Here is a 25,028-nt window from a genome sequence, read left to right as displayed (position 1 = left end):
AACAGTGACATCCCCACTTGACGCAGGTATTGGCTATCGCACTCGCTTCCAACCCTTTACCCACTCCCACCAAAACCCCCAAAATAACGACACGTACACCAGGTTGGATTGAATCGAGCACAGCAGCCGTTTTATTATTACATATTTAACTTTCACAGAAAAGAATGTACAACCAACCCATATGCAACGGCATATGACAACACCCCTTACCCCCCCCAACTTATGTATAACATATATTAACGACGAGGGAGGTCCTCAAAGCCCCGACTGTTTCATAATAAATCTTCTTCCACGAATTACTCCATCTTGCCCCCAGCCGATGAGCGCCAGCTTGGAGGCACCACTGATGGACCTAAAAACCTTGCCATAAAATAACAACCATGGGAGTCCAGCCCCAACAATGGAGCCCTCCCATCCTCCAGAACCTGTTATTTCACCAACTCCCAGCACCTCCCGCCGCCAAGAACGCACAGGCTTGAGCCCTTAAGCATGGGCGTCCCTCCAAACACCCAAAGCTGTTCCATGCCCACTTGCACTCCTAGACACCAGAGATCAATCCCAATCCCATTGAGATGCACCTCATCGCTCCGCCAAAATGCCCCTGAACCTTGCTCCAAATCTGGATGTCTCACAGCTACGGAACATTCCGCAACATAAACCTTCCCACCGCCCGATTCACCTTTATCCGGGCTTTGTTCAAACGATCCGCTGACCGAGATCCCCACCACACATGCCTGTATACCACATCGGACTCAGGGCCGGCTCCAGGTTCATGTGGGCCCTTGGGCGATAAATCCCAGTGGGCCCCCATGAGGCATTTTTTTACATTGACATGTCCCCCTGTGGCTCCTACACGGTATAATGACCCCCAGTGGCCCCTATACAGTATAATGACTACTAGTGGCCCTTCACACAGTATAATGAACCCCCAATTCCCCCCCCCCACTGTATAATGACCACCTGTGGCCCTGCATTCAGAATAATAACCCCCAGTCGCCCCCATTTAGAATAATGACCCCCAGTAGCCCCCACACTGGGGGAATACTGTATGGAGGGGGCTCTGGGGGTCATTATACTGAATGGAGGGTCATTGGTGATCATTACTAAATGGGGGACACTGGGGGTCATTATACTATGTAAAGGGCCCTCACAGTATAATGACCCCACAGTGGCCCTCCATTCAGAATAATGACCCCCAGTCGCCCCCACACTGGGGGTTATACTGTATGGAGGGGGCACGAGGGGTTATTATATTTAATGGGGGCTCTGGTGGTCATTATGCTAAATGGAGGGTCAATGGGGATCATTATACTAAATGGGGGGCACTGGGAGTCATTATACTGTGTAAGGGACCCTCACAGTGTGATGAATGACCCCCCAGTGGCCCCCTCACATACCTATCATTGCAGGGGAGCTGGTGGTCCTGTCATTCACTAACCGCAGCTCCCAGCTCCCCACATGAACCTGGAGCCGGCCCTGAATGACCCCCAGTAGCCCCCACACGGGGGGAATACTGTATGGAGGGGGCTCTGGGGGTCATTATACTGAATGGAGGGTCATTGGTGATCATTATACTAAATGGGGGACACTGGGGGTCATTATACTATGTAAAGGGCCCTCACAGTATAATGACCCCACAGTGACCCTCCATTCAGAATAATGACCCCCAGTCGCCCCCACACTGGGGGTTATACTGTATGGAGGGGGCACGAGGGGTTATTATATTTAATGGGGGATCTGGTGGTCATTATGCTAAATGGAGGGTCAATGGGGATCATTATACTAAATGGGGGGCACTGGGAGTCATTATACTGTGTAAGGGACCCTCACAGTGTGATGAATGACCCCCCAGTGGCCCCCTCACATACCTATCATTGCAGGGGAGCTGGTGGTCCTGTCATTCACTAACCGCAGCTCCCTGCGCTCCTTCTCTCCTCCGGCCCGCTGCAGCAGTGAGCCAGGCCTGGAGGAGAGAAGGAGATGTGCAGTGATGGAGCTAGAACTGACTGGGCCCCACAGCGAAATTTAGTACGCCCCCCTCCCCCCCAATGTGTGTTCACATTACGTTTTTCCTATTGGTTTGATGTATACACATGTGCAGCACTCCACGTTTTTGTATCCTGCAGAGTCAAGTAAAAAATGCATACGTCAACGTATATCAACGTATATGTTTTTTTACCATGGAACTGTATGGTGAACGGACACCCACTGTACGGCATCAGTCTGAGGCATCTGTCAATGCATACATTTTCAGTATGCATTAAATGGATGGCAAAAATGGGATGTGAACCCAGCCCTAGTGTCAGAATAAGCCCCAGTACACAGCGGAGCAGCGAGGTGGAGAGGGGAGGCCGCCATGTACTGACAGAGCGCTACCTGGTCCTGGTGGTCAGGGATGAGGACTGTGCTTCCCAAGGATCATTTATCTATTGGGAAATCCAGGGCACAGTATAATACACTAGAATCTATATAATATAAAGATATTAGCCCCACCCCCCGAATAATCATACGATTAGGGGGTCATTTATTATATAGAAATACGTCTATATTAGGCGTATTTCTGACACAGATGTGGCGCAAAGGTCCTTAGCACCGCAATCTGTATCTTTTCCCGCTCATGCCAGGTCTAAAAAAAGTGGTGTGGGCAGAAAGGGATACAATTATGGCCATCCAGTTATTGGATACCACCGCCATATAGTGATAACACCGCCATATAGTGATAACACCGCCATACAAGGATAAAACCACCATACAGTGACCGGATAAAAGGTATAAGAGGGCACAGTACAGGGAATGACTATGGGCACTGCACAGAGTGTGGTAAAAGGGCACAATGCAGGGTATAAAGGGGCACAGTACGGGGTGGGGGGCACAGTCACATGACCCTGTGATGTTAGAAGGTCCTTATGGTGAATGCGGTTCAGATGCCACCATAATGAGAGGCAGAAAAGTGAGACAGGGGCCCGGGGCCCTGGATGGACAGGAGGGGTGGACACAGCAAGTAGGTGGAAGGGGCTCTGAGGGGGATTCATACAAGTAGTGGCAGGAGGTCTGTGCAGGGCAGCAATAGGAGATAGGAGGGTGGGACAGGAGCCCTGGATACATGAGGGAGGAAAGGAGACAGAAGGGGCTCCATGAGGATGAGATAGGACAGGATATGCGGGGGGGGGGGGGGGGGGGCAGGTGTCATGGAGACAAACAGCTTAATAAAACAGTAACACAACTAAATAGAATGAAGCAGCAGTGTCCCCCCCCCCCTTTCCTTCTGTCCCACAGAGAAGAGACAGTCACAGTGCAGACTCACTCACAGACTGTCTCCACACTTCTCTGCTCCAGCTCCAGCCGTGCGGTCTCTCTCCAGTCTCCTCAGGCAGCGTGTGTCCTGAGTAGAGGGGGCGTGTCCTGAGTAGAGGGGGCGTGTCCTGAGTCTCTGCAGCTCAGAGGGCCCACCAGAGGGGTACTGCGTATGTGAAATGACAGCAGTGAGAGCTCCCATCTGTATTGATGGAAGTGCTCATAGCAGCACAGTGGGCCCCCCCAGGAGCATTGGGCCCCGGCACTTGCCCGGGGATGCCGGGTTATGACGCCGGCCCTGATCGGACTAAACAGTTACTAATCCCGGGAATAAAGCCCAAATCCGGAACAAATTCAATTTTATATCCCTGATCAGCTCCCGGAAAGGTCTTGCCCCTAATTCACTACCGCCTACGTGTAATACCAACACATCTGGTGGTCTATCCAATTGCACAAACCTGTGTACCTCTGGTAAGACGCTACTGCACACCATCCCTCTTTTTCCTAGCCAACGAATCACCGCCACGTCCCTTGAAAAACCTATGTCACCCGTCCTGCCATACCGCCGCTCACAATGCTCCCCAAAAGACGAACAAATGGCCCATGATCCAAACTAAAGCCGGTCGACTTCCTGCAATAGAGGCAAAAGAAAGCAGAGCACCCACTAAATATTCGCCTGAATTTGCAAATAACTACCATTAAAGGGAACCTGTCAGCGGCAAAACCCATCCCAAACCGCCAGCAGTACCTTCAAGTAGCCGGCAGTGAGTTTTGAATGATGATTTTCTTACTGCATTCTGATGAGGCAAAAGTATGAAAAACATTCTTTTATCCTGAGTCAACGCGATTTTCCAGTCAGGCTTCAAGCCAAGGGGTAGCGGCCTCTTTGCTTCAAGTGAAGGTAACCACGCCCCCTTCCCTGCCCCTTCTATACCCCATGCAGGGAGCGGCGACCCCCACCTGGCCCCCAACCCGATGCTAACTATGTCAAACCCCCCAAAACATTGACCAGCCCCCTTCCCACGTCCCCAGAAGGTCCCTCCACCCGTCCACCCCCAAAAGCACTAGGATAGCTAGGAACGGTGCCCATGGTAACTCACCAGGCTGCCTGGACACTGTGCTCCCACCAGCCGCAGGTCCTGAATCCCGTCCAGAAGCCGTTTCTGGAGCCCATCCTTCCAGCGATCCCGACTCCAGATGGGACAACCCATCGTCCGTGGATGATGCAGCCCCAAGGGACCCCTGATCAGTTATGCTTGTGCTGAATGATGAAGAGGTGGGGCCAGTGTCCTGCTGCCCGTTTTCCACATCTGACTCTCGGTTGGCAATGGTACTGGCGATGCGGGGGGGGGGGGGGGGGCAGCGCTGTAGGGGGAGACAGCCCTATCCTCTTCTACCAATCTGTGCCAAGCGGCCTCTCCTGTAACAGACAGGGGATCCGCCAAACCTGTCCTGAGCCACTGTAATCACCAGCAGAGAGTGTGCTGTTAATCTACATGTGTCTGTCAGAGTCCCGCCGAACATGTGGATTCCTCCCATGGTGGGACTAATGAGCAGGGGGCTGGCGCTCAGACGCTTGCCGTGGAGGGTCCCTGGTGGGGCTCCTGACCCGGCGCCGGACCCTGGGGACCTGATCTGTACTTAGGCGCACCGTCAGCGCGTGAGCGCCGTGGCCAGCGCATCTCCTGCCTCCTCCTCGCCGAGCAGACCCTGAAGCTGGGCCTGTAACTACTCCAGTCCCTGCGCCACTGCTCTCTCCCACAGCAGGCGGCCATAACAAGGTAAGCTGCCTATTCTGAGCTGCCTATTTTCTGCACCCCTACCTGCTGGTGTCCTCTCTATAAAATGGCCTCTTCTTCCCGTCCTGCAACCCTATTTAAAGTCCCCCCCCCCTTTTTCCCCACCCCTAACTTTAAACCCACCAATCCCTACCTGGCCCTGTCAGAGGCACAATAGTCACACAGATGTCACAGAGCACGGATGAAGCAAGCAGTTGTAAGCCATGTACCGGGGTGGGCTCCTTTAGGATACAGCGAAGTCACGAACGAGGAAAGCAACTCTGACACCAGCTTTTGCCAAAATGGAATTTTACTAACACGTGATAATAAACACAACCACAAATGCTGAGAACATAAAATAAATTTACATACACCCAGCCCAAAGGCTGAGACCCCTGCACAGCATGGTGCCCTCTGATGGATGCTGGAGGAAATTGTTTGGTAATTTACCTACTGGCGGGCACAACGAAAACTTCCTCGCCGGAGCTATTATTACCCTGAAGCAAACACAAACAATTGTTTGGGTGCTTAGTACGGGCTAGCCTGCAGTGCAACACAACAGTTTACAATCATACCGTGCTCTATAGTGTTCCCCCTCCCATAACTAGTCCGGTAGCACGTGCCTGAGTATTACTCCTGAGTAAAACGCTGAACTGGATTGAGTTCGTGGGGGTTTTATCAGCTCTCAAATGTGCAATGTCCCTTTAAGGAATGGAGTAACAGTAGAAACACTTTAGGCCTGACACAAACCAGAGAACCTAAACAGCCTCGTCTCAGTCTCTAGGTGCCAACACTGCAATGAGGTGCGTGCACAATCTTACCGACCCGGGTCTGCTCTTCTTCCGCTGATGACTCTGAACCGAACAACCAGTCTCTCCAGCAAACATGAGGTCCCGCAGGGTATGTAGCTTTGTTCCTCAGCTCTTATCAGCCTTCCTGGAAACAATCCTCCTTTCCCTGGACAGGATCTGGGTCTTAGACAGCGATTAACTTCACTTAGCTGCAGCTGTGATCACTGAGGGCCTCTTACTCCTGGATCTATCAAATTCTTTGCTCACACACAGCTCCTCAGTCACAGCTAGCTTCTAAGATGGTTACTGCTGCTTCTTCTAGCAAGTTCTCAAACCCCACCTCCTTTGAATATTCAAATATCTGCAGTCTATTAGCTGTGTTTAAGAAACAGCGGCCTCTTGTGGCCAAACAGCAGAATATCAGTACTGATCATTTAACAATCCACACACACACAGTGTTCAAACAATGAGAGCTGTTTCTCAATCTCACACAGTGATGTCACAGTATGGGAATAATGCACAAAACGAAGAGTTATGTCACAGAATGTGCTTGGAAGGGTTTTTGCACACAGTGATGTCACAGTTTAGGAAGAATGCACACAATGCATAGTAAATGTAACCATGCTGATGTCATAAGTGATTCCTTACAGGATGCCTCCAAGAGGGAACCCCCATAGATAATACCCGTGCACAGATATAGATAATACTCCTATAAACAGTTCCCACGTTAATTAAAAAGTATACCTCCTTCTCACACCACCAAGCTGTCACTGACATATCCCTTCTTCTCCTGGTGATGCTCTCTATCTACAAATATCACCACCAAAGAAGTGATCCAGTCAGGTTAGCCGTCAATAATTGACCATTCAAGATGATCGAACTACCAGCTTTGTAGGAAACTTGCTGTATTTTTTGGAAGCTTGTTAGGCTACTTTCACACTAGCGTTTCTATTTTCCGGTATTGAGATCTGTCATAGGATCTCAATAACGGAGAAAAAAGCTTCAGTTTTGTCCCCATTCATTCATGAATGGGGACGGATCCGTTTTCTCTGACACAATAGAAAACGGATCTGTCCTCCATTGACTTATAATGGAGTTCATGACGGATCCGTCTTGGCTATGTTAAAGATAATACAACCGAATCCGTTCATAACAGATGCAGACGGTTTTATTATTAGTAACGGAAGAGTTTTTGCTGATCCCTGCTGGATCCAGCAAAAACACTAGTGTGAAAGTAGCCTTAGACCTCATTTATACGAACGTATTTTGTTTCCGTGTCCATTCCGTTTTGTTTTTTTTGTGGATTGGATGAGGACCCATTCATTTCAATGGGTCCGCAAAAAATGCAGACAACACACCGTGTGCTGTCCGCATCCGTATATCCGTTCCGTAGCCCTGCAAAAAATATAGTACATGTCCTATTCTTGTCAGTTTTGCGGACAAGGATAGGCATTGTTACAATGGATCTGCAAAAAAAACGGATGCAATAGGGATGCCAAAAGGACGTGATCCGTATTTTTTGCGGATCAGCGTTTTGCGGATGGCAAAACACATATGGTCATGTGAATGTAGCCTTAAACTGGGGAGATGTAGGTATGCTCAAAGCTTGTCTGCCGGCCACTTTGAAGCAGACAACATGAAATGTACCGAATCCATTTTTTCTGAATTCTGCACCTCTTCTGTCCACATTTCTGACTTTATGTATACACTAGCTGAAGGACCCGGGGGAAGCTACAGTATATTGATGGTGGAAACAGAAGATCCTGGAAAGGAAAGGATCTGAAATGATCAGTTTTATAATAAATAATAAAAACATACTTAAAAATGAAGTGCATCCATTAAAGATGTATAGGCAATTAAGTGCAGGATTTCCCATAGCTGGGGTCCTGTTCATGCTCTATACACAGAATAGTAGACCCAAAGTGGATACATTTTAGCAAGCTCATGCTGCCAGTAAATAATTAGAACAAACAGTATCAATGGGACATTTTAGTTTCACTGGTCCCATAAAACCTATTGTAAAAGCATCAGGACAACATGTGATATCTCACCTTGCACTTGAATGGCTTTATATCAGAGTGGACAATCATGTGTGCCTTAAGAGTCTGTTTTTGGACGAAGCTCTTGAAACACAGATGACATTGATAGGCTCGGATGTTTGTGTGAATCAGGATGTGCCGCTTCATATTTGCCAGAAGAGTAAACTCTCGACCACAAATCCCACACTTGTGTTCTTTTACACCCTAAATACATAAAAAAAATAAAACTGATTATTGAGTTCTAGACAATATTGAACATCACACATAATATACAAGGAGTGTGGGAGTGCCTCTGTGGGAGTGCCTCCGTGGGAGTGTCAGTGGGAGTGTCTCTGTGGGAGTGCCTCTGTGGGAGTGCCTCTGTGGGAGTGCCTCAGTGGGAGTGCCTCAGTGGGAGTGCCTCAGTGGGAGTGTCTCTGTGGGAGTGCCTCTGTGGGAGTGCCTCAGTGGGAGTGTCTCTGTGGGAGTGCCTCTGTGGGAGTGCCTCAGTGGGAGTGCCTCAGTGGGAGTGTCTCTGTGGGAGTGTCTCTGTGGGAGTGCCTGGTTTTGCAGCTCACTGCGGCTTTGGCCACTTTCACACTCGCTTTTGGTGTGGGTCCATCATGGATCTGCACAAACGCATCCGTTCAGATAATACAACCGTCTGCATCCGTTCAGAACGGATCCGTTTGTATTATCTTTAACATAGCCAAAACGGATCCGTCTTGAACACCATTAAAAAGTTTTCTATTGTGCCATATTGTGTCAGTGAAAACGGATCCGTCCCAATTGACTTATGCCTCATGCACACGACCGTTGTGTGTTTTGCGGTCCGCAAATCGCGGATCCGCAAAACACTTATGGCGTCCGTGTGCGTTCCGCAATTTGCGGAACGGCACGGACAGCCTTTAATATAACTGCCTATTCTTGTCCGCAAAGCGCGGACAAGAATAGGACATGTTATATTTTTTTTTGCAGACCACGGAACAGAGCAACGGATGCGGACAGCACACGGAGTGCTGTCCGCATCTTTTTCGGCCCCATTGAAGTGAATGGGTCCGCATCCGAGCCACAAAAACTGCGGCTCGGATGCGGACCAAAACAACAGCCGTGTGCATGAGGCCTTACATTGCGTGTCAGGACGGATCCGTTTGGCTCAGTTTCGTCAAACGGACACCAAAACGCTGCAAGCAGAGTTTTGGTGTCCGCCTCCAAAGCGGAATGGAGGCGGAACGGAGGCAAACTGAGCCAAACGGATGCATTCTGAGCGGATCCTTTTCCATTCAGAATGCATTAAGGGCAAAACTGATCTGTTTTGGACCGATTGTGAGAGCCCTGAACGGATCTCACAAACAGAAACCAAAACGCCAGTGTGAAAGTAGCCTTAGGCTACTTTCACACTTGCGAATCCCAATACCGGAATTAAACAGATCCGTTTTGATTTTGCACATCAGGATGCATCCATTCTGTTAGGATGCGGATGTGGGAAATCAAAACGGAAAGAAACGGACCCGTCACTACCACTACATACATTGAAAGTCAAAGGGAGACAGATGTAGTTTTTTAGGCTCCTACAAAATCGGATCCATCACCATTGACTTTCATTGTTTTTAGTGCCGGATCCGTTTTATTTCCGTTTTTATGACTGGACACAAAAATGCAGCTTGCAGTGAGTGCAGCTTACCTTAAGGTCTCCTCCTCTTATTTTTTATTTCCCAGCACTGTCACTGGGAGAGGAGGGCATGGCTTAGCACAGTTGGCTATTTCTGCCAGTCCTATAGTAGTGAATGGAGCTGTCGCGCTTGCTCAGTGTGCTCTCCATTCACAGCTATGAGACTTCCAAAAACAGCAGAGCGAATTACCCTAGCAATGAAGGGAGAGCATGCTGTGCGCTCTCCTTCACTTTGGGGACCCCTTTCTGGAGATGGGAGCAGGTCCTGGAGGTGTGATACGCCATCAATGTCTGACATGAGCCAATGGTTGGAAAGTGCGATGAGGTCTCTGCTGTCCCACTGTATGCCCCCAATTTCATATGATGGAATTACAAGATTTTTTTTCTGTTAGTTGCATACAGATAATTTTTTTAAATCACATTTTTAAAAATGTGGTATGCTCCACCCTGTATGTGTGGAGATATTTTCTTCTAAAAGCATTGCATGGCAGTGCACATTGGCTATAATAAAGGAGCTGCGACAGCGGCCTGCCAGTGTGCATGAGCTCTAAGGCTGGGCACTCACTTTTTTCACACTGTTCTCAATCCTCAAATAAAAAAAAACCCTAATCATGCCAGATCCGATGAGGACGTGTTAAGGCAGTAATGTCTATAACTAACCTTATGTGTCAGTGAATGCTGCTTAAGGTGATGCGGCTGTACGAATTCCATGCCGCACTCGGAGCAGATATACGGCCGGATGTCCTTGTGTTTCATCATGTGATTCTGCAGTTGGCTTGGGTACTGGAACGTTTTATCACATTCGCTGCAGTTGTACTGAACGGGGCCCCTGTGGGCCGTCAAGTGTCTTTTAAGCTGTGCCAATGTTGGGAAATCGAGTCCGCACTCCACACAGATATTTTCCCGCCCGCTCTCGTGCTTCGACTCATGAACTTTCAGTTCACTTGGATAGGCAAACCCTCTGCCGCATATCCTGCAGTTGTATGGTTTCACGTCACTGTGCTGCATCATGTGGCGCTTTAAATGACTAGTTTGGGTAAAAGCTTTATTGCAGACTTTGCACTTGTGGGGCCTGGTGCCCTGGTGAGTTAGCATATGTGTGTGCAAATGACTGAGCTGTTTAAACAACTTGCCACAACGTGAACACGCATGAGGTTTGATGCCACTGTGCCCTAAAATATGTGTCACCAAATTATATTTGGATGTGTAGGACTTTTCACACATTGGACACTTCCAGCGTTTCTGATCGCCCACCTCCACGTAGAAGCTGTCATCAATCTGAATATTGACATCCACCCTCTCCACCTTCTGCTTGTTGTCGTCATGCTCCTGAATCTGAGTTTTAAAAGCATCGTCCGCTGGATGGCCTGTATCAACACCATGATGCGTATGCATAGTTTGTGTGGGCATATGGGAGGGGAACACCATGCCAGGGTAATTTTTATGAAATAATGGGTAAGAGGGATGCAGGCATAGCGATCCAACAGGCCATACTGCATTTCTTCTTATGGGTTCTTGTTTTAATGGACTAAGCCAAAAAGGCTCCATAGTTCTGTAGTACTGAAGACCAACATTGAACAAATCAACCATTTTGGCATTGTAGCCTGACAAAGGTGGTAGATGATAAAACAAGGGAAGGCGAGAAGGGAGAAAATGCTTTCTTTCTTCTTCAGTCTGCATGTGGACTTTTTGGTCTTCATCATCATAGGGCATCTTAGATGGAAAAATTATTCTTCTGGGTGATCCACTTTCTAGTTCTTCGTGCAAATGGTGGAGGTTATCTTCTGGATGACCATACTTGAAGTGTGGAGAGTGATGGGAATATCCCTCATGGAAGGGAGATAGTCCACCATACTTCACTATGGATGGCAAAGCTTGTCGAATGAGTGGAAAAACCGGAGGTTTCTTAATGTCGGCATTAAGGCAAGAAGTGTAGTCTTTTTCTATGCATGTGGCGTTCTGCATACTGTAGTTTAACTGAAAGAAGAACAGAAATAAAAATAGTGGAATAAATATTTGCAATTCAGTTGCTGGACCTATGACTCTACACAGGGACATAGCTATAGGGGTCGCATTGGTCGCAGTTGCAGTTGAGGTCTGACATTTGGGGGGTCTGATTTGAGGTCTGATACTAGGGGGGGGATCTGATTTGAGGTCTGATACTTGGGGGGTTCTGATTTGAGGTCTGATACTTTGAGGGTCTTATTTGAGGTCTGATACTTGGGGGGTCTGATTTGAGGTCTGATACTTGGGGGGGTCTGACATGGAGTCCTGATCTGAGGTCTGATGCGGGGGTCTAACATGGAGGTCTAAAGGGGGTCTGATCTGAGGTCTGATATGGGGGTCTTACATGGAGGTCTAAAGGGGGTCTGATCTAAGTTCTGATATTGGTAGGTCTGACATGGAGGTCTAATGGGGGTCTGATCTAAAGTCTCATACTGGGGTCTGATCTGAGTTCTGATATGGGGGTCTGACATGAAGGTCTTATGGTGGTCTCATCTGATGGGGATCTGATATGGGGGTCTAATCAGAGGTGTGATATGGGGGTCTGATCTGAAAGGTAAGGGGGGTATTTATTGTAGTGGCGCACAATTTAAAGGGGTTATTTTTTGTACTGTAACACATTAATAAGGGGGTATTTTGATAGTGGCACAAATTATAATAGGGTATTTTGGTACTGGCAGACATTAAGGCATATTTTTCTACTGGCACACATTATAAGGATAATTATTACTACTGGGGGCTATGGGGAACATGATTATTAGTATGGGCACAATGGGGGCATTATTACTATTGGGGGTACTGTTAATACTATGTGCTCTGGGAAAAAAATATTTCTCTTTGTGGGACTTTGGGGAACACTATTACTATTAGTTTAGCACATTATGGTTACACTATTAGTTTCAGGGACACTATCTGCTGGGCACAGTTGATTTTTAGGGCACTGTGATCCAATAGATATTGAAGGGGGCACTACCTGTGTGGTACTAGTATTTTCAGGGGGACTGTTTCTGCAGTATAGTATTGGGGAGCACAGCGGGCACAGTATTGGGGGCGGCAGGATAGGTTTTCTAGAGGTGGGAGGATGATGGAAAACTAGGAAACTCAGATGTCTGTTTGTCAACTCTGCAGAGATGAGAGATGGTTGAAAGAAATCATCATGGCGGTCTGGTGTGAAAGGAGAAGATGAAGAAAGAGAATATCTACATCAAAGAAGACATCACTGGATGTCCCAAGCTAAACTCTTGCACCAGGACCCATGAGCCTTTAGCTACGCCTATGACTGTACATAATGATATCCAGACAAGATTGCCTATAACTGTATATACAGTGAAATCTCTCTTAAAGTGCATCTGTCAACAGATCTGTACCTATGAAACTGGCTGACCTGTTACATGTGCACTTGGCAGCTTAAGGCATCTGTCTTGGTCCCATGTTCACATGTGCCCGAATTGCTGAGAAATATGAAGTTTTAATATATGCAAATGAGCCTCTTGGATCAACGGGGGCATTGGCCGTTACACCTAGAGACTCAGCTTTCTCTGTAACTGCCGTGCCCTCTGCAGGCAGTGTAAACATCATTACATTTGGTCCTGTCAGTCAAAGTGCAGAGAGTGCGGCAGTTACAGAGGGCTGAGCCTCTAGGTGTAACGGCAATGCCCCCCATGGCTACTGGATGCTCATTTGCATATATTAAAACATCATTTTTTTTTGCAGCAATGTGGGTATAAAGTTAGTTATATCTTATGTATTTTTGTCCTCTTCTTGAGGATCACCACTTTTAACCACTGCAATGTTTGATGGTGGTTGCATATGAAATGCTTAAAGAGGACCTTTCATCAGTTTTGACATAGGCTAATTATGGTATTACCTTGTAGGGCGGCCCCCACTGATGCCATAGGTGTTTTTTTTTTCAACCCCCCCACCGTTCGCCCGCTGTGGTCCCCCGATATTTTGGCGCACTGTATTGTAATGAGCTGTAACTTTGCAACGGGGTAGAGACGCAGTCTTCTGCTGTGGGCGTCTCTTCTGCTGTGTCCGCTCTGATTGGATCGTGCTCACTGCCAGGGAGAAGGAGACGCCCACAGCAGAAGACTGCGTCTCCTCCCCGTTGCGAAGTTACAGCTCAATACAATACAGAATGCCAAAATAACGGGGGACCACAGCGGGTGAAAGGTGGGGGGGGGGGGCGTTGAAAAAAAAAAAACATCCATGGCATCAGTGGCAGCCGCCCTACAAAGTAATACCATAATTAGCCTGAATACAGTGTGGATGGAGCATGCAGGCTATACAGGCTGTAGACTAAAGAACCTTCAAATGGTTTATTCCTGGTAGGTCTCGTATGGAGACTGCAGTTTCTCTCCAACACAATTCCATTGGTATTATTCTCTATTAAAGTGAAGAGGATACAATTGTCCCCTTAAATGGTTTTCTGGTGCTTAGATATTGATAACCTATCGTCAGGATAGGTCACCAATATCAGATGGGTGGGGGTCCAAAACCCAGCACCCCATCAATCAGCTATTTCGCGCTGCCACGAGAAACAGACGCTAAAGTGTAAAGAGCAGGAAGCAGACGGCTCTGTACACTGTGTAGTGTCCAGTACCGTCGTACTGAAACTCAGCTCCCATTGACTTGGATGGTTTCTGAGGTGCAGTACCTCAGCATGGCCACTACATCGTGCATGGCGCTGTCTGCCTTCAGCTTTATACACTGTATAGCTTTCAGTGCCACAGCAGCCCAAAATAGCTAATCGAATGGGTGCCTGGTGGTATCCAGAGACTAGATCATCAATATCTGTAACCTGGAGGACCCCTTTAACATCTGCAGTAAAACTAGATTTCATCTAATGTCATAAATTAGATTTCATCCGATTGCAGTAGGTTTTAACAGACCCTAATTACAAGGGCCTTTCTAATAGACGTCATTTCTTGTCCTCATTGACAATTTTTCCATCCAGAAGGACCTAATGTTACTTTAATTTCCTGATACGCATCTCAGATTTCCTGGATTTCAAATCACTGCCAGCGCTGAATGAAGGCTTTCTGCCAGGATGAAATGCATAATTTGTTTTCATTTATCTTCATTTACGTGGCCTTTTAAATGTTGTGTACTCTAAAAACACAAGCTTGCCTAAAGTGGTGAATATGGAGCATGTCTCCTATGCTACCCTAGTTATACCAGTAAAGCTTAAAGAGTAACTAAACTTTAAATTTTTTTTGTAAAATGTCCCTAATGCCCTAATAATACTTTTTCTAATGTACTTTATTAATGGATTTTAAATTTTTAATGGAGTTTTCCCTCCCGAAGGCGCTCCTACCCATACTACGTGCACTGCGGCCCCATTCATAAACTGTACAACCTTTACTCCGTACACCGTCAGCGGTGTACAGAAAAGTGGATTTAAAGCGCACAGGGAAAGGTGCGCTTTAGGGAGGGAAAACTCTATTTAAATTTAAAGGTAAATATTTTTTAATAAAGTATTTTACTAAAAGTATTATTAGGGTATTTAGGACATTGTACAAAAAGCTTAATTGAAAGTTTAGTTGCTCTTTAAGCTGAAACTTGCCGCAATGTGCTTCAAGTATTTTCTCATGAGTAAATTCCCTGTCATTTACATTTGTAGTTGATGTTAATTAAAAATTCCAAACCATTTGTCTTCTGCAGCCTGCAGGTGTTCCCATACATTGCAGGCTGCCTAGCCCCGTTCAGGGTGAATTCCCTAAGACAAGCTGATGACTCGCACTGTAGCCTTTATCTCAGCTCTCTTGAATGATCTTTTAAGATTACATCTTTTATGTACAGTGGATATAAAAAGTCTACACACCCCTGTTAACCACTTAAGGACCACAGGTTTATACCCCCCTAAAGACCAGGCCCTTTTTTACAAATCGGCACTACACTACTTTCACCGTTTATTGCTCGGTCATGCAACTTACCACCCAAATGAATTTTACCTCCTTTTCTTCTCACTAATAGAGCTTTCATTTGGTGGTATTTCATTGCTGCTGACATTTTTACTTTTTTTGTTATTAATCGAAATTTAACGATTTTTTTTGCAAAAAAATGACATTTTTCACTTTCAGTTGTAAAATTTTGCAAAAAAAACGAGATCCATATAGAAATTTTGCTCTAAATTTATAGTTCTACATGTCTTTGATAAAAAAAAAATGTTTGGGTAAAAAAAAAATGGTTTGGGTAAAAGTTATAGCGTTTACAAACTATGGTACAAAAATGTGAATTTCCGCTTTTTGAAGCAGCTCTGACTTTCTGAGCACCTGTCACGTTTCCTGAGGTTCTACAATGGCCAGACAGTACAAACACCCCACAAATGACCCCATTTCGGAAAGTACACACCCTAAGGTATTCGCTGATGGGCATAGTGAGTTCATAGAACTTTTTATTTTTTGTCACAAGTTAGTGGAAAATGATGATTTTTTTTTTTTTTTTTTTTTTTCATACAAAGTCTCATATTCCACTAACTTGTGACAAAAAATAAAAACTTCCATGAACTCACTATGCCCATCAGCGAATACCTTGGGGTCTCTTCTTTCCAAAATGGGGTCACTTGTGGGGTAGTTATACTGCCCTGGCATTCTAGGGGCCCGAATGTGTGGTAAGGAATTTGAAATCAAATTCTGCAAAAAATGACCAGTGAAATCCGAAAGGTGCTCTTTGGAATATGGGCCCCTTTGCCCACCTAGGCTGCAAAAACGTGTCACACATCTGGTATCTCTGTATTCAGGAGAAGTTGGGGAATGTGTTTTGGGGTGTCTTTTTACATATACCCATGCTGGGTGAGATAAATATCTTGGTCAAATGCCAACTTTGTATAAAAAAATGGGAAAAGTTGTCTTTTGCCAAGATATTTCTCTCACCCAGCATGGGTATATGTAAAATGACACCCCAAAACACATTCCCCACCTTCTCCTGAGTACGGCAATACCAGATGTGTGACACTTTTTTGCAGCCTAGGTGGGCAAAGGGGCCCATATTCGAAAGAGCACCTTTCGGATTTCACAGGTCATTTTTTACAGAATTTGATTTCAAACTCCTTACCACACATTCGGGCCCCTAGAATGCCAGGGCAGTATAACTACCCCACAAGTGACCCCATTTTGGAAAGAAGACACCCCAAGGTATTCCGTGAGGGGCATGGCAAGTTCCTAGAATTTTTTATTTTTTGTCACAAGTTAGTGGAAAATGATGATTTTTTTTTTTTTTTTTTTTTTCATACAAAGTCTCATATTCCACTAACTTGTGACAAAAAATAAAAACTTCCATGAACTCACTATGCCCATCAGCGAATACCTTGGGGTCTCTTCTTTCCAAAATGGGGTCACTTGTGGGGTAGTTATACTGCCCTGGCATTCTAGGGGCCCGAATGTGTGGTAAGGAATTTGAAATCAAATTCTGCAAAAAATGACCAGTGAAATCCGAAAGGTGCTCTTTGGAATATGGGCCCCTTTGCCCACCTAGGCTGCAAAAACGTGTCACACATCTGGTATCTCCGTATTCAGGAGAAGTTGGGGAATGTGTTTTGGGGTGTCTTTTTACATATACCCATGCTGGGTGAGATAAATATCTTGGTCAAATGCCAACTTTGTATAAAAAAATGGGAAAAGTTGTCTTTTGCCAAGATATTTCTCTCACCCAGCATGGGTATATGTAAAATGACACCCCAAAACACATTCCCCACCTTCTCCTGAGTACGGGGATACCAGATGTGTGACACGTTTTTGCAGCCTAGGTGGGCAAAGGGGCCCATATTCCAAAGAGCACCTTTCGGATTTCACAGGTCATTTTTTACAGAATTTGATTTCAAACTCCTTACCACACATTTGGGCCCCTAGAATGCCAGGGCAGTATAACTACCCCACAAGTGACCCCATTTTGGAAAGAAGAGACCCCAAGGTATTCGCTGATGGGCATAGTGAGTTCATGGAAGTTTTTATTTTTTGTCACAAGTTAGTGGAATATGAGACTTTGTATGAAAAAAAAAAAAAAAAAAAAGCAGCATTTTCCACTAACTTGTGACAAAAAATAAAAAATTCCAGGAACTCGCCATGCCCCTCACGGAATACCTTGGGGTGTCTTCTTTCCAAAATGGGGTCACTTGTTGGGTAGTTATACTGCCCTGGCATTTTCCAGGGGCCCTAATGTGTGGTAAGTAGGTAAATGATCTGTGAAATCCTAAAGGTGCTCTTTGGAATGTGGGCCCCTTTGCCCACCTAGGCTGCAAAAAAGTGTCACACATGTGGTATCGCCGTATTCAGGAGAAGTTGGGGAATGTGTTTTGGGGTGTCATTTTACATATACCCATGCTGGGTGAGAGAAATATCTTGGCAAAAGACAACTTTTCCCATTTTTTTATACAAAGTTGGCATTTGACCAAGATATTTCTCTCACCCAGCATGGGTATATGTAAAATGACACCCCAAAACACATTCCCCAACTTCTCCTGAGTACGGCGATACCAGATGTGTGACACTTTTTTGCAGCCTAGATGCGCAAAGGTGCCCAAATTCCTTTTAGGAGGGCATTTTTAGACATTTGGATACCAGACTTCTTCTCACACTTTGGGGCCCCTAGAATGCCAGGGCAGTATAAATACCCCACATGTGACCCCATTTTGGAAAGAAGACACCCCAAGGTATTCAATGAGGGGCATGGCGAGTTCATAGAAAAAAATTTTTTTTGGCACAAGTTAGCGGAAATTGATATTTTTAATTTTTTTCTCACAAAGTCTCCCGTTCCGCTAACTTGGGACAAAAATTTCAATCTTTCATGGACTCAATATGCCCCTCACGGAATACCTGGGGGTGTCTTCTTTCCGAAATGGGGTCACATGTGGGGTATTTATACTGCCCTGGCATTCTAGGGGCCCTAAAGCGTGAGAAGAAGTCTGGAATATAAATGTCTAAAAAATTTTACGCATTTGGTTTCCGTGAGGGGTATGGTGAGTTCATGTGAGATTTTATTTTTTGACACAAGTTAGTGGAATATGAGACTTTGTAAGAAAAAAAAAAAAATAATTCCGCTAACTTGGGCCAAAAAAATGTCTGAATGGAGCCTTACAGAGGGGTGATCAATGACAGGGGGGTGATCAATGACAGGGGGGGTGATCAATGACAGGGGGGGTGATCAATGACAGGGGGGTGATCAGGGAGTCTATATGGGGTGATCACCACAGTCATTGATCATGCCCCTGTAAGGCTTCATTCAGACGTCCGTATGCGTTTTGCGGATCCGATCCATCTATCAGTGGATCCGTAAAAATCATGCGGACGTCTGAATGGAGCTTTACAGGGGGGTAATCAATGACAGGGGGGTAATCAATGACAGGGGGGTGATCAGGGAGTCTATATGGGGTGATCACCACAGTCATTGATCACGCCCCTGTAAGGCTTCATTCAGACGTCCGGATGCGTTTTGCGGATCCGATCCATCTATCAGTGCATCCGTAAAAATCATGCGGACATCTGAATGGAGCTTTACAGGGGGGTAATCAATGACAGGGGGGTGATCAGGGAGTCTATATGGGGTGATCACCACAGTCATTGATCATGCCCCTGTAAGGCTTCATTCAGACGTCCGGATGCGTTTTGCGGATCCGATCCATCTATCAGCGGATCCGTAAAAATCATGCGGACGTCTGAATGGAGCTTTACAGGGGGGTAATCAATGACAGGGGGGTGATCAGGGAGTCTATATGGGGTGATCACCACAGTCATTGATCACGCGCCTGTAAGGCTTCATTCAGACGTCCGGATGCGTTTTGCGGATCCGATCCATCTATCAGTGGATCCGTAAAAATCATGCGGACGTCTGAATGGAGCTTTACAGGGGGGTAATCAATGACAGGGGGGTGATCAGGGAGTCTATATGGGGTGATCACCACAGTCATTGATCACGCCCCTGTAAGGCTTCATTCAGACGTCCGGATGCGTTTTGCGGATCCGATCCATCTATCAGTGCATCCGTAAAAATCATGCGGACATCTGAATGGAGCTTTACAGGGGGGTAATCAATGACAGGGGGGTGATCACCACAGTCATTGATCATGCCCCTGTAAGGCTTCATTCAGACGTCCAGATGCGTTTTGCGGATCCGATCCATCTATCAGTGCATCCGTAAAAATCATGCGGACATCTGAATGGAGCTTTACAGGGGGGTAATCAATGACAAGGGGGTGATCAGGGAGTCTATATGGGGTGATCACCACAGTCATTGATCATGCCCCTGTAAGGCTTCATTCAGACGTCCGGATGCGTTTTGTGGATCGGATCCATCTATCAGTGCATCCGTAAAAATCATGCGGACATCTGAATGGAGCTTTACAGGGGGGTGATCAGGGAGTCTATATGGGGTGATCACCACAGTCATTGATCATGCCCCTGTAAGGCTTCATTCAGACGTCCGGATGCGTTTTGCGGATCGGATCCATCTATCAGTGCATCCGTAAAAATCATGCGGACGTCTGAATGGAGCTTTACAGGGGGGTAATCAATGACAGGGGTGTAATCAATGACAGGGGGGTGATCAGGGAGTCTATATGGGGTGATCACCACAGTCATTGATCACGCCCCTGTAAGGCTTCATTCAGACGTCCGGATGCGTTTTGCGGATCGGATCCATCTATCAGTGGATCCGTAAAAATCATGCGGACGTCTGAATGGAGCTTTACAGGGGGTTGATCAATGACAGGGGGGTAATCAATGACAGGGGGGTGATCAGGGAGTCTATATGGGGTGATCAGGGGCTAATAAGGGGTTAATAAGTGACGGGGGGGGGGGGTGTAGTGTAGTGTAGTGGTGCTTGGTGCTACTTTACTGAGCTACCTGTGTCCTCTGGTGGTCGATCCAAACAAAGGGGACCACCAGAGGACCAGGTAGCAGGTATATTAGACGCTGTTATCAAAACAGCGTCTAATATACCTGTTAGGGGTTAAAAAAAACACATCTCCAGCCTGCCAGCGAACGATCGCCGCTGGCAGGCTGGAGATCAACTCTCTTACCTTCCGTTCCTGTGAGCGCGCGCGCCTGTGTGCGCGCGTTCACAGGAAATCCCGGCTCACGCGAGATGACGCCTATTGGCGTTAGTGTGACCTGGGAGCGCCGCAGAAATGACGCCTTTCGGCGTTAGCGTGACGGTAAGTGGTTAAAATGTCAGGTTTCTGTGATGTAAAAATGAGACAAAGATAAATCATTTCAGAAATTTTTCCACCTTTAATGTGACCTATAAACTGTACCACTCAATTGAAAAACAAACTGAAATCTTTTAGGTAGAGGGAAAAAAAAATATAAAAATAAAATAATATGGTTGCATAAGTGTGCACACGACCGTATGGCTTTTTCAGCATTTTGCAGTCCATTTTTCACGGATCCGTTGTTCCGTTTTTGTTTCCGTTCCCATTCCGCTTTTCTGTTCCGTTTTTTCCGTATGGCACATACAGTATATAGAATTTACATAGAATAAAATGGGCTGGGCATAAAATTGTCAATGGATGGTTCTGCAAAAACGGAACGGATACGGAAGACATACGGATGCATTACCGTATGTGTTTTTTTTTTTTTTGCTGACCCATTAACTTGAATGGAGTCACGGAACGTGATTTGCGGGCAATAATAGGACATGTTCTATCTTTCAACGGAAAAACGGATGCACACGGAGTACATTCCGTTTTTTTTGCGGAACCATTGAAATAAATGGTTCCGTATACTGACCGTATACGGAACGCAAAAAACGACCCGTAAACGGAAAAAAATAAACGGTCGTGTGAAAGAGGCCTTAAACGAATACTTTGTTGAAGCACCTTTTGATTTTTTTTACAGCACTTGGCAAGATTTGCCCACTCTTCTTTGCAAAAATACTCCAAGTCTGTCAGATTGCGAGGGCATCTCCTGTGCACAGCCCTCTTCAGATCACCCCACAGATTTTCAATCGGATTCAGGTCTGGGCTCTGGCTGGGCCATTCCAAAACTTTAATCTTCTTCTGGTGAAGCCATTCCTTTGTTGATTTGGATGTATGCTTTGGGTCGTTGTCATGCTGGAAGATGAAGCTCCTCTTCATGTTCAGCTTTCTAGCAGAAGCCTGAAGGTTTTGTGCCAATATTGACTGGTATTTGGAACTGTTCAGAATTCCCTCTAGCTTAACTAAGGCCCCAGTTCCAGCTGAAGAAAAACAGCCCCAAAGCATGATGCTGGCATCACCATGCTTCATTGTGGGTATGGTGTTCTTTTGGAGATGTGCAATGTTGTTTTTTGCGCCAAACATATCTTTTGGAATTATGGCCAAAAAGTTCAACCTTGGTTTCATCAGACCATAACACCCTTTCCCACATGCTTTTGGGAGACTTCAGATGTGTTTTAGCAAAATGTAGCCTGGCTTGGATGTTTTTCTTCATAAGAAAAGGCTTTCGTCTTGCCACTCTACCCCATAGCCAGTGGCATGCCCAAGGGGGGGGGGGGGGGACGGTGCGCCCCGGGTACGGCTCTGACGGGGGTGCCAGCAGGCCCAGAAGCAATGAGCGCTTCCATCAATACAGATGGAAGCGCTGACACCCGTGACTGGACCCAGTCCTACATACTGCGGCGGGGCAGGGAGTGGAGCGCATAGTTCCCTGCCCCGCCGCGATCACCGCCATAGGCCTGAAGCCTATGCAGTAGTGGAATCCCTGCCCAGGCGCGCGTGATGACGTCATCGCGTGCACCTGTGTCGGGACCTAGCAGCACAGTGCTGGGACTCTGCAAACAAGCGCAGGTAAGTATTTAGCTTTTAGGTTTTTTTTCTTTTTTTTCTTTCATGTGCCAACTTTGGGGGACATGAGGGGGCCGGGGTGCACACAGGACAGAACACGTGTGTGGGCAAACTTTTATTTTATTTTATAATATGCCAACTTTGGGGGACATGAGGGGGGTGCACACAGGAGGACTTGGGGGGAATATGGTGGGATACTGTGTGGCACAGTGGGGGCAATTTATTATGGGAGGGATGGCAATGTGGGGGACACTACTGTGTGGGGGTAGTGTGGGGGACACTACTGTGTGGGGGGCAGTGTGGGGGACACTACTGTGTGGGGGGCAGCGTGGGGGTACTACTGTGTGGGGGCAGCATGGGGGACACTACTGTGTGGGGGCAGCATGGGGGACACTACTGTGTGGGTGGCAGCATGGGGGACACTACTATGTGGGGGGCAGTGTGGGGGGTACTACTGTGTGGGGGCAGCATGGGGGACACTACTGTGTGGGGGCAGCGTGGGGGACACTACTGTGTGGGGGGCAGCATGGGGGACACTACTGTGTGGGGGGCAGTGTGGGGGGTACTACTGTGTGGGGGCAGCATGGGGGACACTACTGTGTGGGGGCAGCGTGGGGGACACTACTGTGTGGGGGGCAGCATGGGGGACACTACTGTGTAGGGGCAGCGTGGGGGAAATTACAGTGTGGGGGACACTACAGTGTGGGGGACACTACTGTATGGGGCAGTGTGGGGGACACTACTGTATGGGGCAGTGTGGGGGACACTACTGTATGGGGGCAGTGTGGGGGACACTACTGTGTGGGGGCAGTGTGGGGGACACTACTGTGTGGGGGGCAGTGTGGGGGAAATTACTGTGTGGGGGCAGTGTGGGGGAAATTACTGTGTGGGGGGGCAGTGTGGGGGAAAATTACTGTGTGGAGGGCAGAATGGGGGCAATTCTATTGGGAAGGCACTGTAGGGGCCAGTCTATTATTTCTGGGGACACTATACAGGGATTATTGCCTGGAGCACAGTATTGGGTGTTATTATTACTGGGGGCACTCTAGGGGACATTATAGCTGCTGCGGACACTATAGGGACATTTGGGGTCATTTATTAAACTGGTGTAAAGCAGAACTGGCTTAGTTGCCCATAGCAACCAATCAGATTCCACCTTTCATATTTGACAGCTCTTTTGGAAATCCAGTTCTACTTTACACAAGTTTGATAAAGGACTCCAATTATGTCTATTAGGGTCACTATTTTTTTTAGCAGTATAGTACCTGGGTCATTGGGGGGCACAACAGGCACAGTATTGGGCGTGGCAGCAGGATCACACTGTGGGGACACCAGGATGGGGAGGTTAATGGAAAAACTGAGAAATTTAACGTGTCTGTGTTACAAACTCTGTAGAGACGAGATGAGGCTGAAAGAATTTCTCATGGTGGTCTAACGGAGGAGAAGAGGAAAGAGAAGGTCTACATGACAGGAGATGTCCCTGGATGTAAGAAGTATGTGGTCAAGTATTGGTGGGGGGGGGATGTGTCAGAGAAAGGACCCTCCCCTGGTGCCAAACACCCTGGGCACGCCACTTCCCATAGCCCAGACATATGAAGAATACGGGAGATTGTTGTCACATGTACCACACAGCCTGTACTTGCCAGATATTCCTGCAGCTCTTTTAATGTTGCTGTAGGCCTCTTGGTAGCCTCCCAGACCAGTTTTCTTCTCGTCTTTTCATCAGTTCTTGGTAATGTCACTGTTGTGCCATATTTTCTCCACTTGATGATGACGGTCTTCACTGTGTTTCATGGTATATCTAATGCCTTGGAAATTCTTTTATACCCTTCTCCTGACTGATACCTTTTAACAATGAGATCCCTCTGATGCTTTGGAAGCTCTCTGTGGACCATGGCTTTTGCTGTGGGAAGCGACTAAGAAAATTTCAGGAAAGACCAACCTGAGCAGCTGAACTTTATTTGGGGTTAATCAGAGGCACTTTAAATGATGGCAGGTGTATGCTGATTCCTATTTAACATGATTTTGAATGTGATTGCTTAATTCTGAACACATCTACATCCCCAGTTATAAGAGGGTGTGCACACTTATACAACCACATTATTTTATTTTATTTTCTTCTCTTCCCTCCACCTAAAAGATTTCAGTTTGTTTTTCAATTGAGTTGTACAGTTTATAGGTCACATTAAAGGTGGAAAAAGTTCTGTAATGATTTATCTTTGTCTCATTTTTTTACAGCACAGAAACCTGACATTTCAACAGGGGTGTGTAGACTTTTTATATCCACAGTAGTTGTAAATGTGTCAGTTTAAACAGATTGCTCAGGAGAGATAAGGGTTACAGACTGAGCTGCTCTTCTGACAGATTTCACTCTGAACAGGACTGAGCAGCCTACAAGGTATGTGAACACACTAAGGCTGCAAAAGAAATATAGATGAGAATTTTTAATTAAAAACCAATTACAAAAATGATTTTTGTAACATAATAGATGCAATTCAATAGAAAAAAATGATGCGATAGGGTCCATAACCTTTAAGGCTTTAAAGTTATTTTGGTGTTCAGTTTACAAGTATTATATCTTCATGTTGCAATGTCTATCTGTTGCATGTGCAGGTGAAATGTATTGTTATAAATTACCAGTCAACTCAATACCTGAACATATAATACATGTATACCCAGGTCTGCCGGATTGGGAGCTATTCTTACCTAGTGGTT

The 25,028-nt window shown here is 46.5% G+C and overlaps 1 protein-coding gene across 1 annotated transcript in view; it reads right to left on the bottom strand.

Moving 5' to 3' along the window:
* ZNF366 (zinc finger protein 366) overlaps window positions 1–25,028 on the bottom strand; it is a 50,386-nt gene that overhangs the window by 22,276 nt on the left and 3,082 nt on the right. Inside the window, exons 2-3 of the mRNA XM_040421470.1 lie at window positions 10,214–11,530; window positions 7,915–8,106 (exon numbers count right to left, since the gene is read on the bottom strand). Of these exons, the coding sequence (XP_040277404.1) occupies window positions 7,915–8,106; window positions 10,214–11,518 (1,497 nt within the window). The 5' untranslated portion in view covers window positions 11,519–11,530. The remainder of the gene's footprint in view (window positions 1–7,914; window positions 8,107–10,213; window positions 11,531–25,028) is intronic.

Source organism: Bufo bufo, chromosome 2 (assembly GCF_905171765.1).
Source record: "Bufo bufo chromosome 2, aBufBuf1.1, whole genome shotgun sequence".
NCBI classification, from domain to species: domain Eukaryota; kingdom Metazoa; phylum Chordata; class Amphibia; order Anura; family Bufonidae; genus Bufo; species Bufo bufo.
The sequence above is the reverse complement of the archived record's forward strand: the minus strand, read 5'-3'. Positions and strand labels throughout refer to the sequence as shown.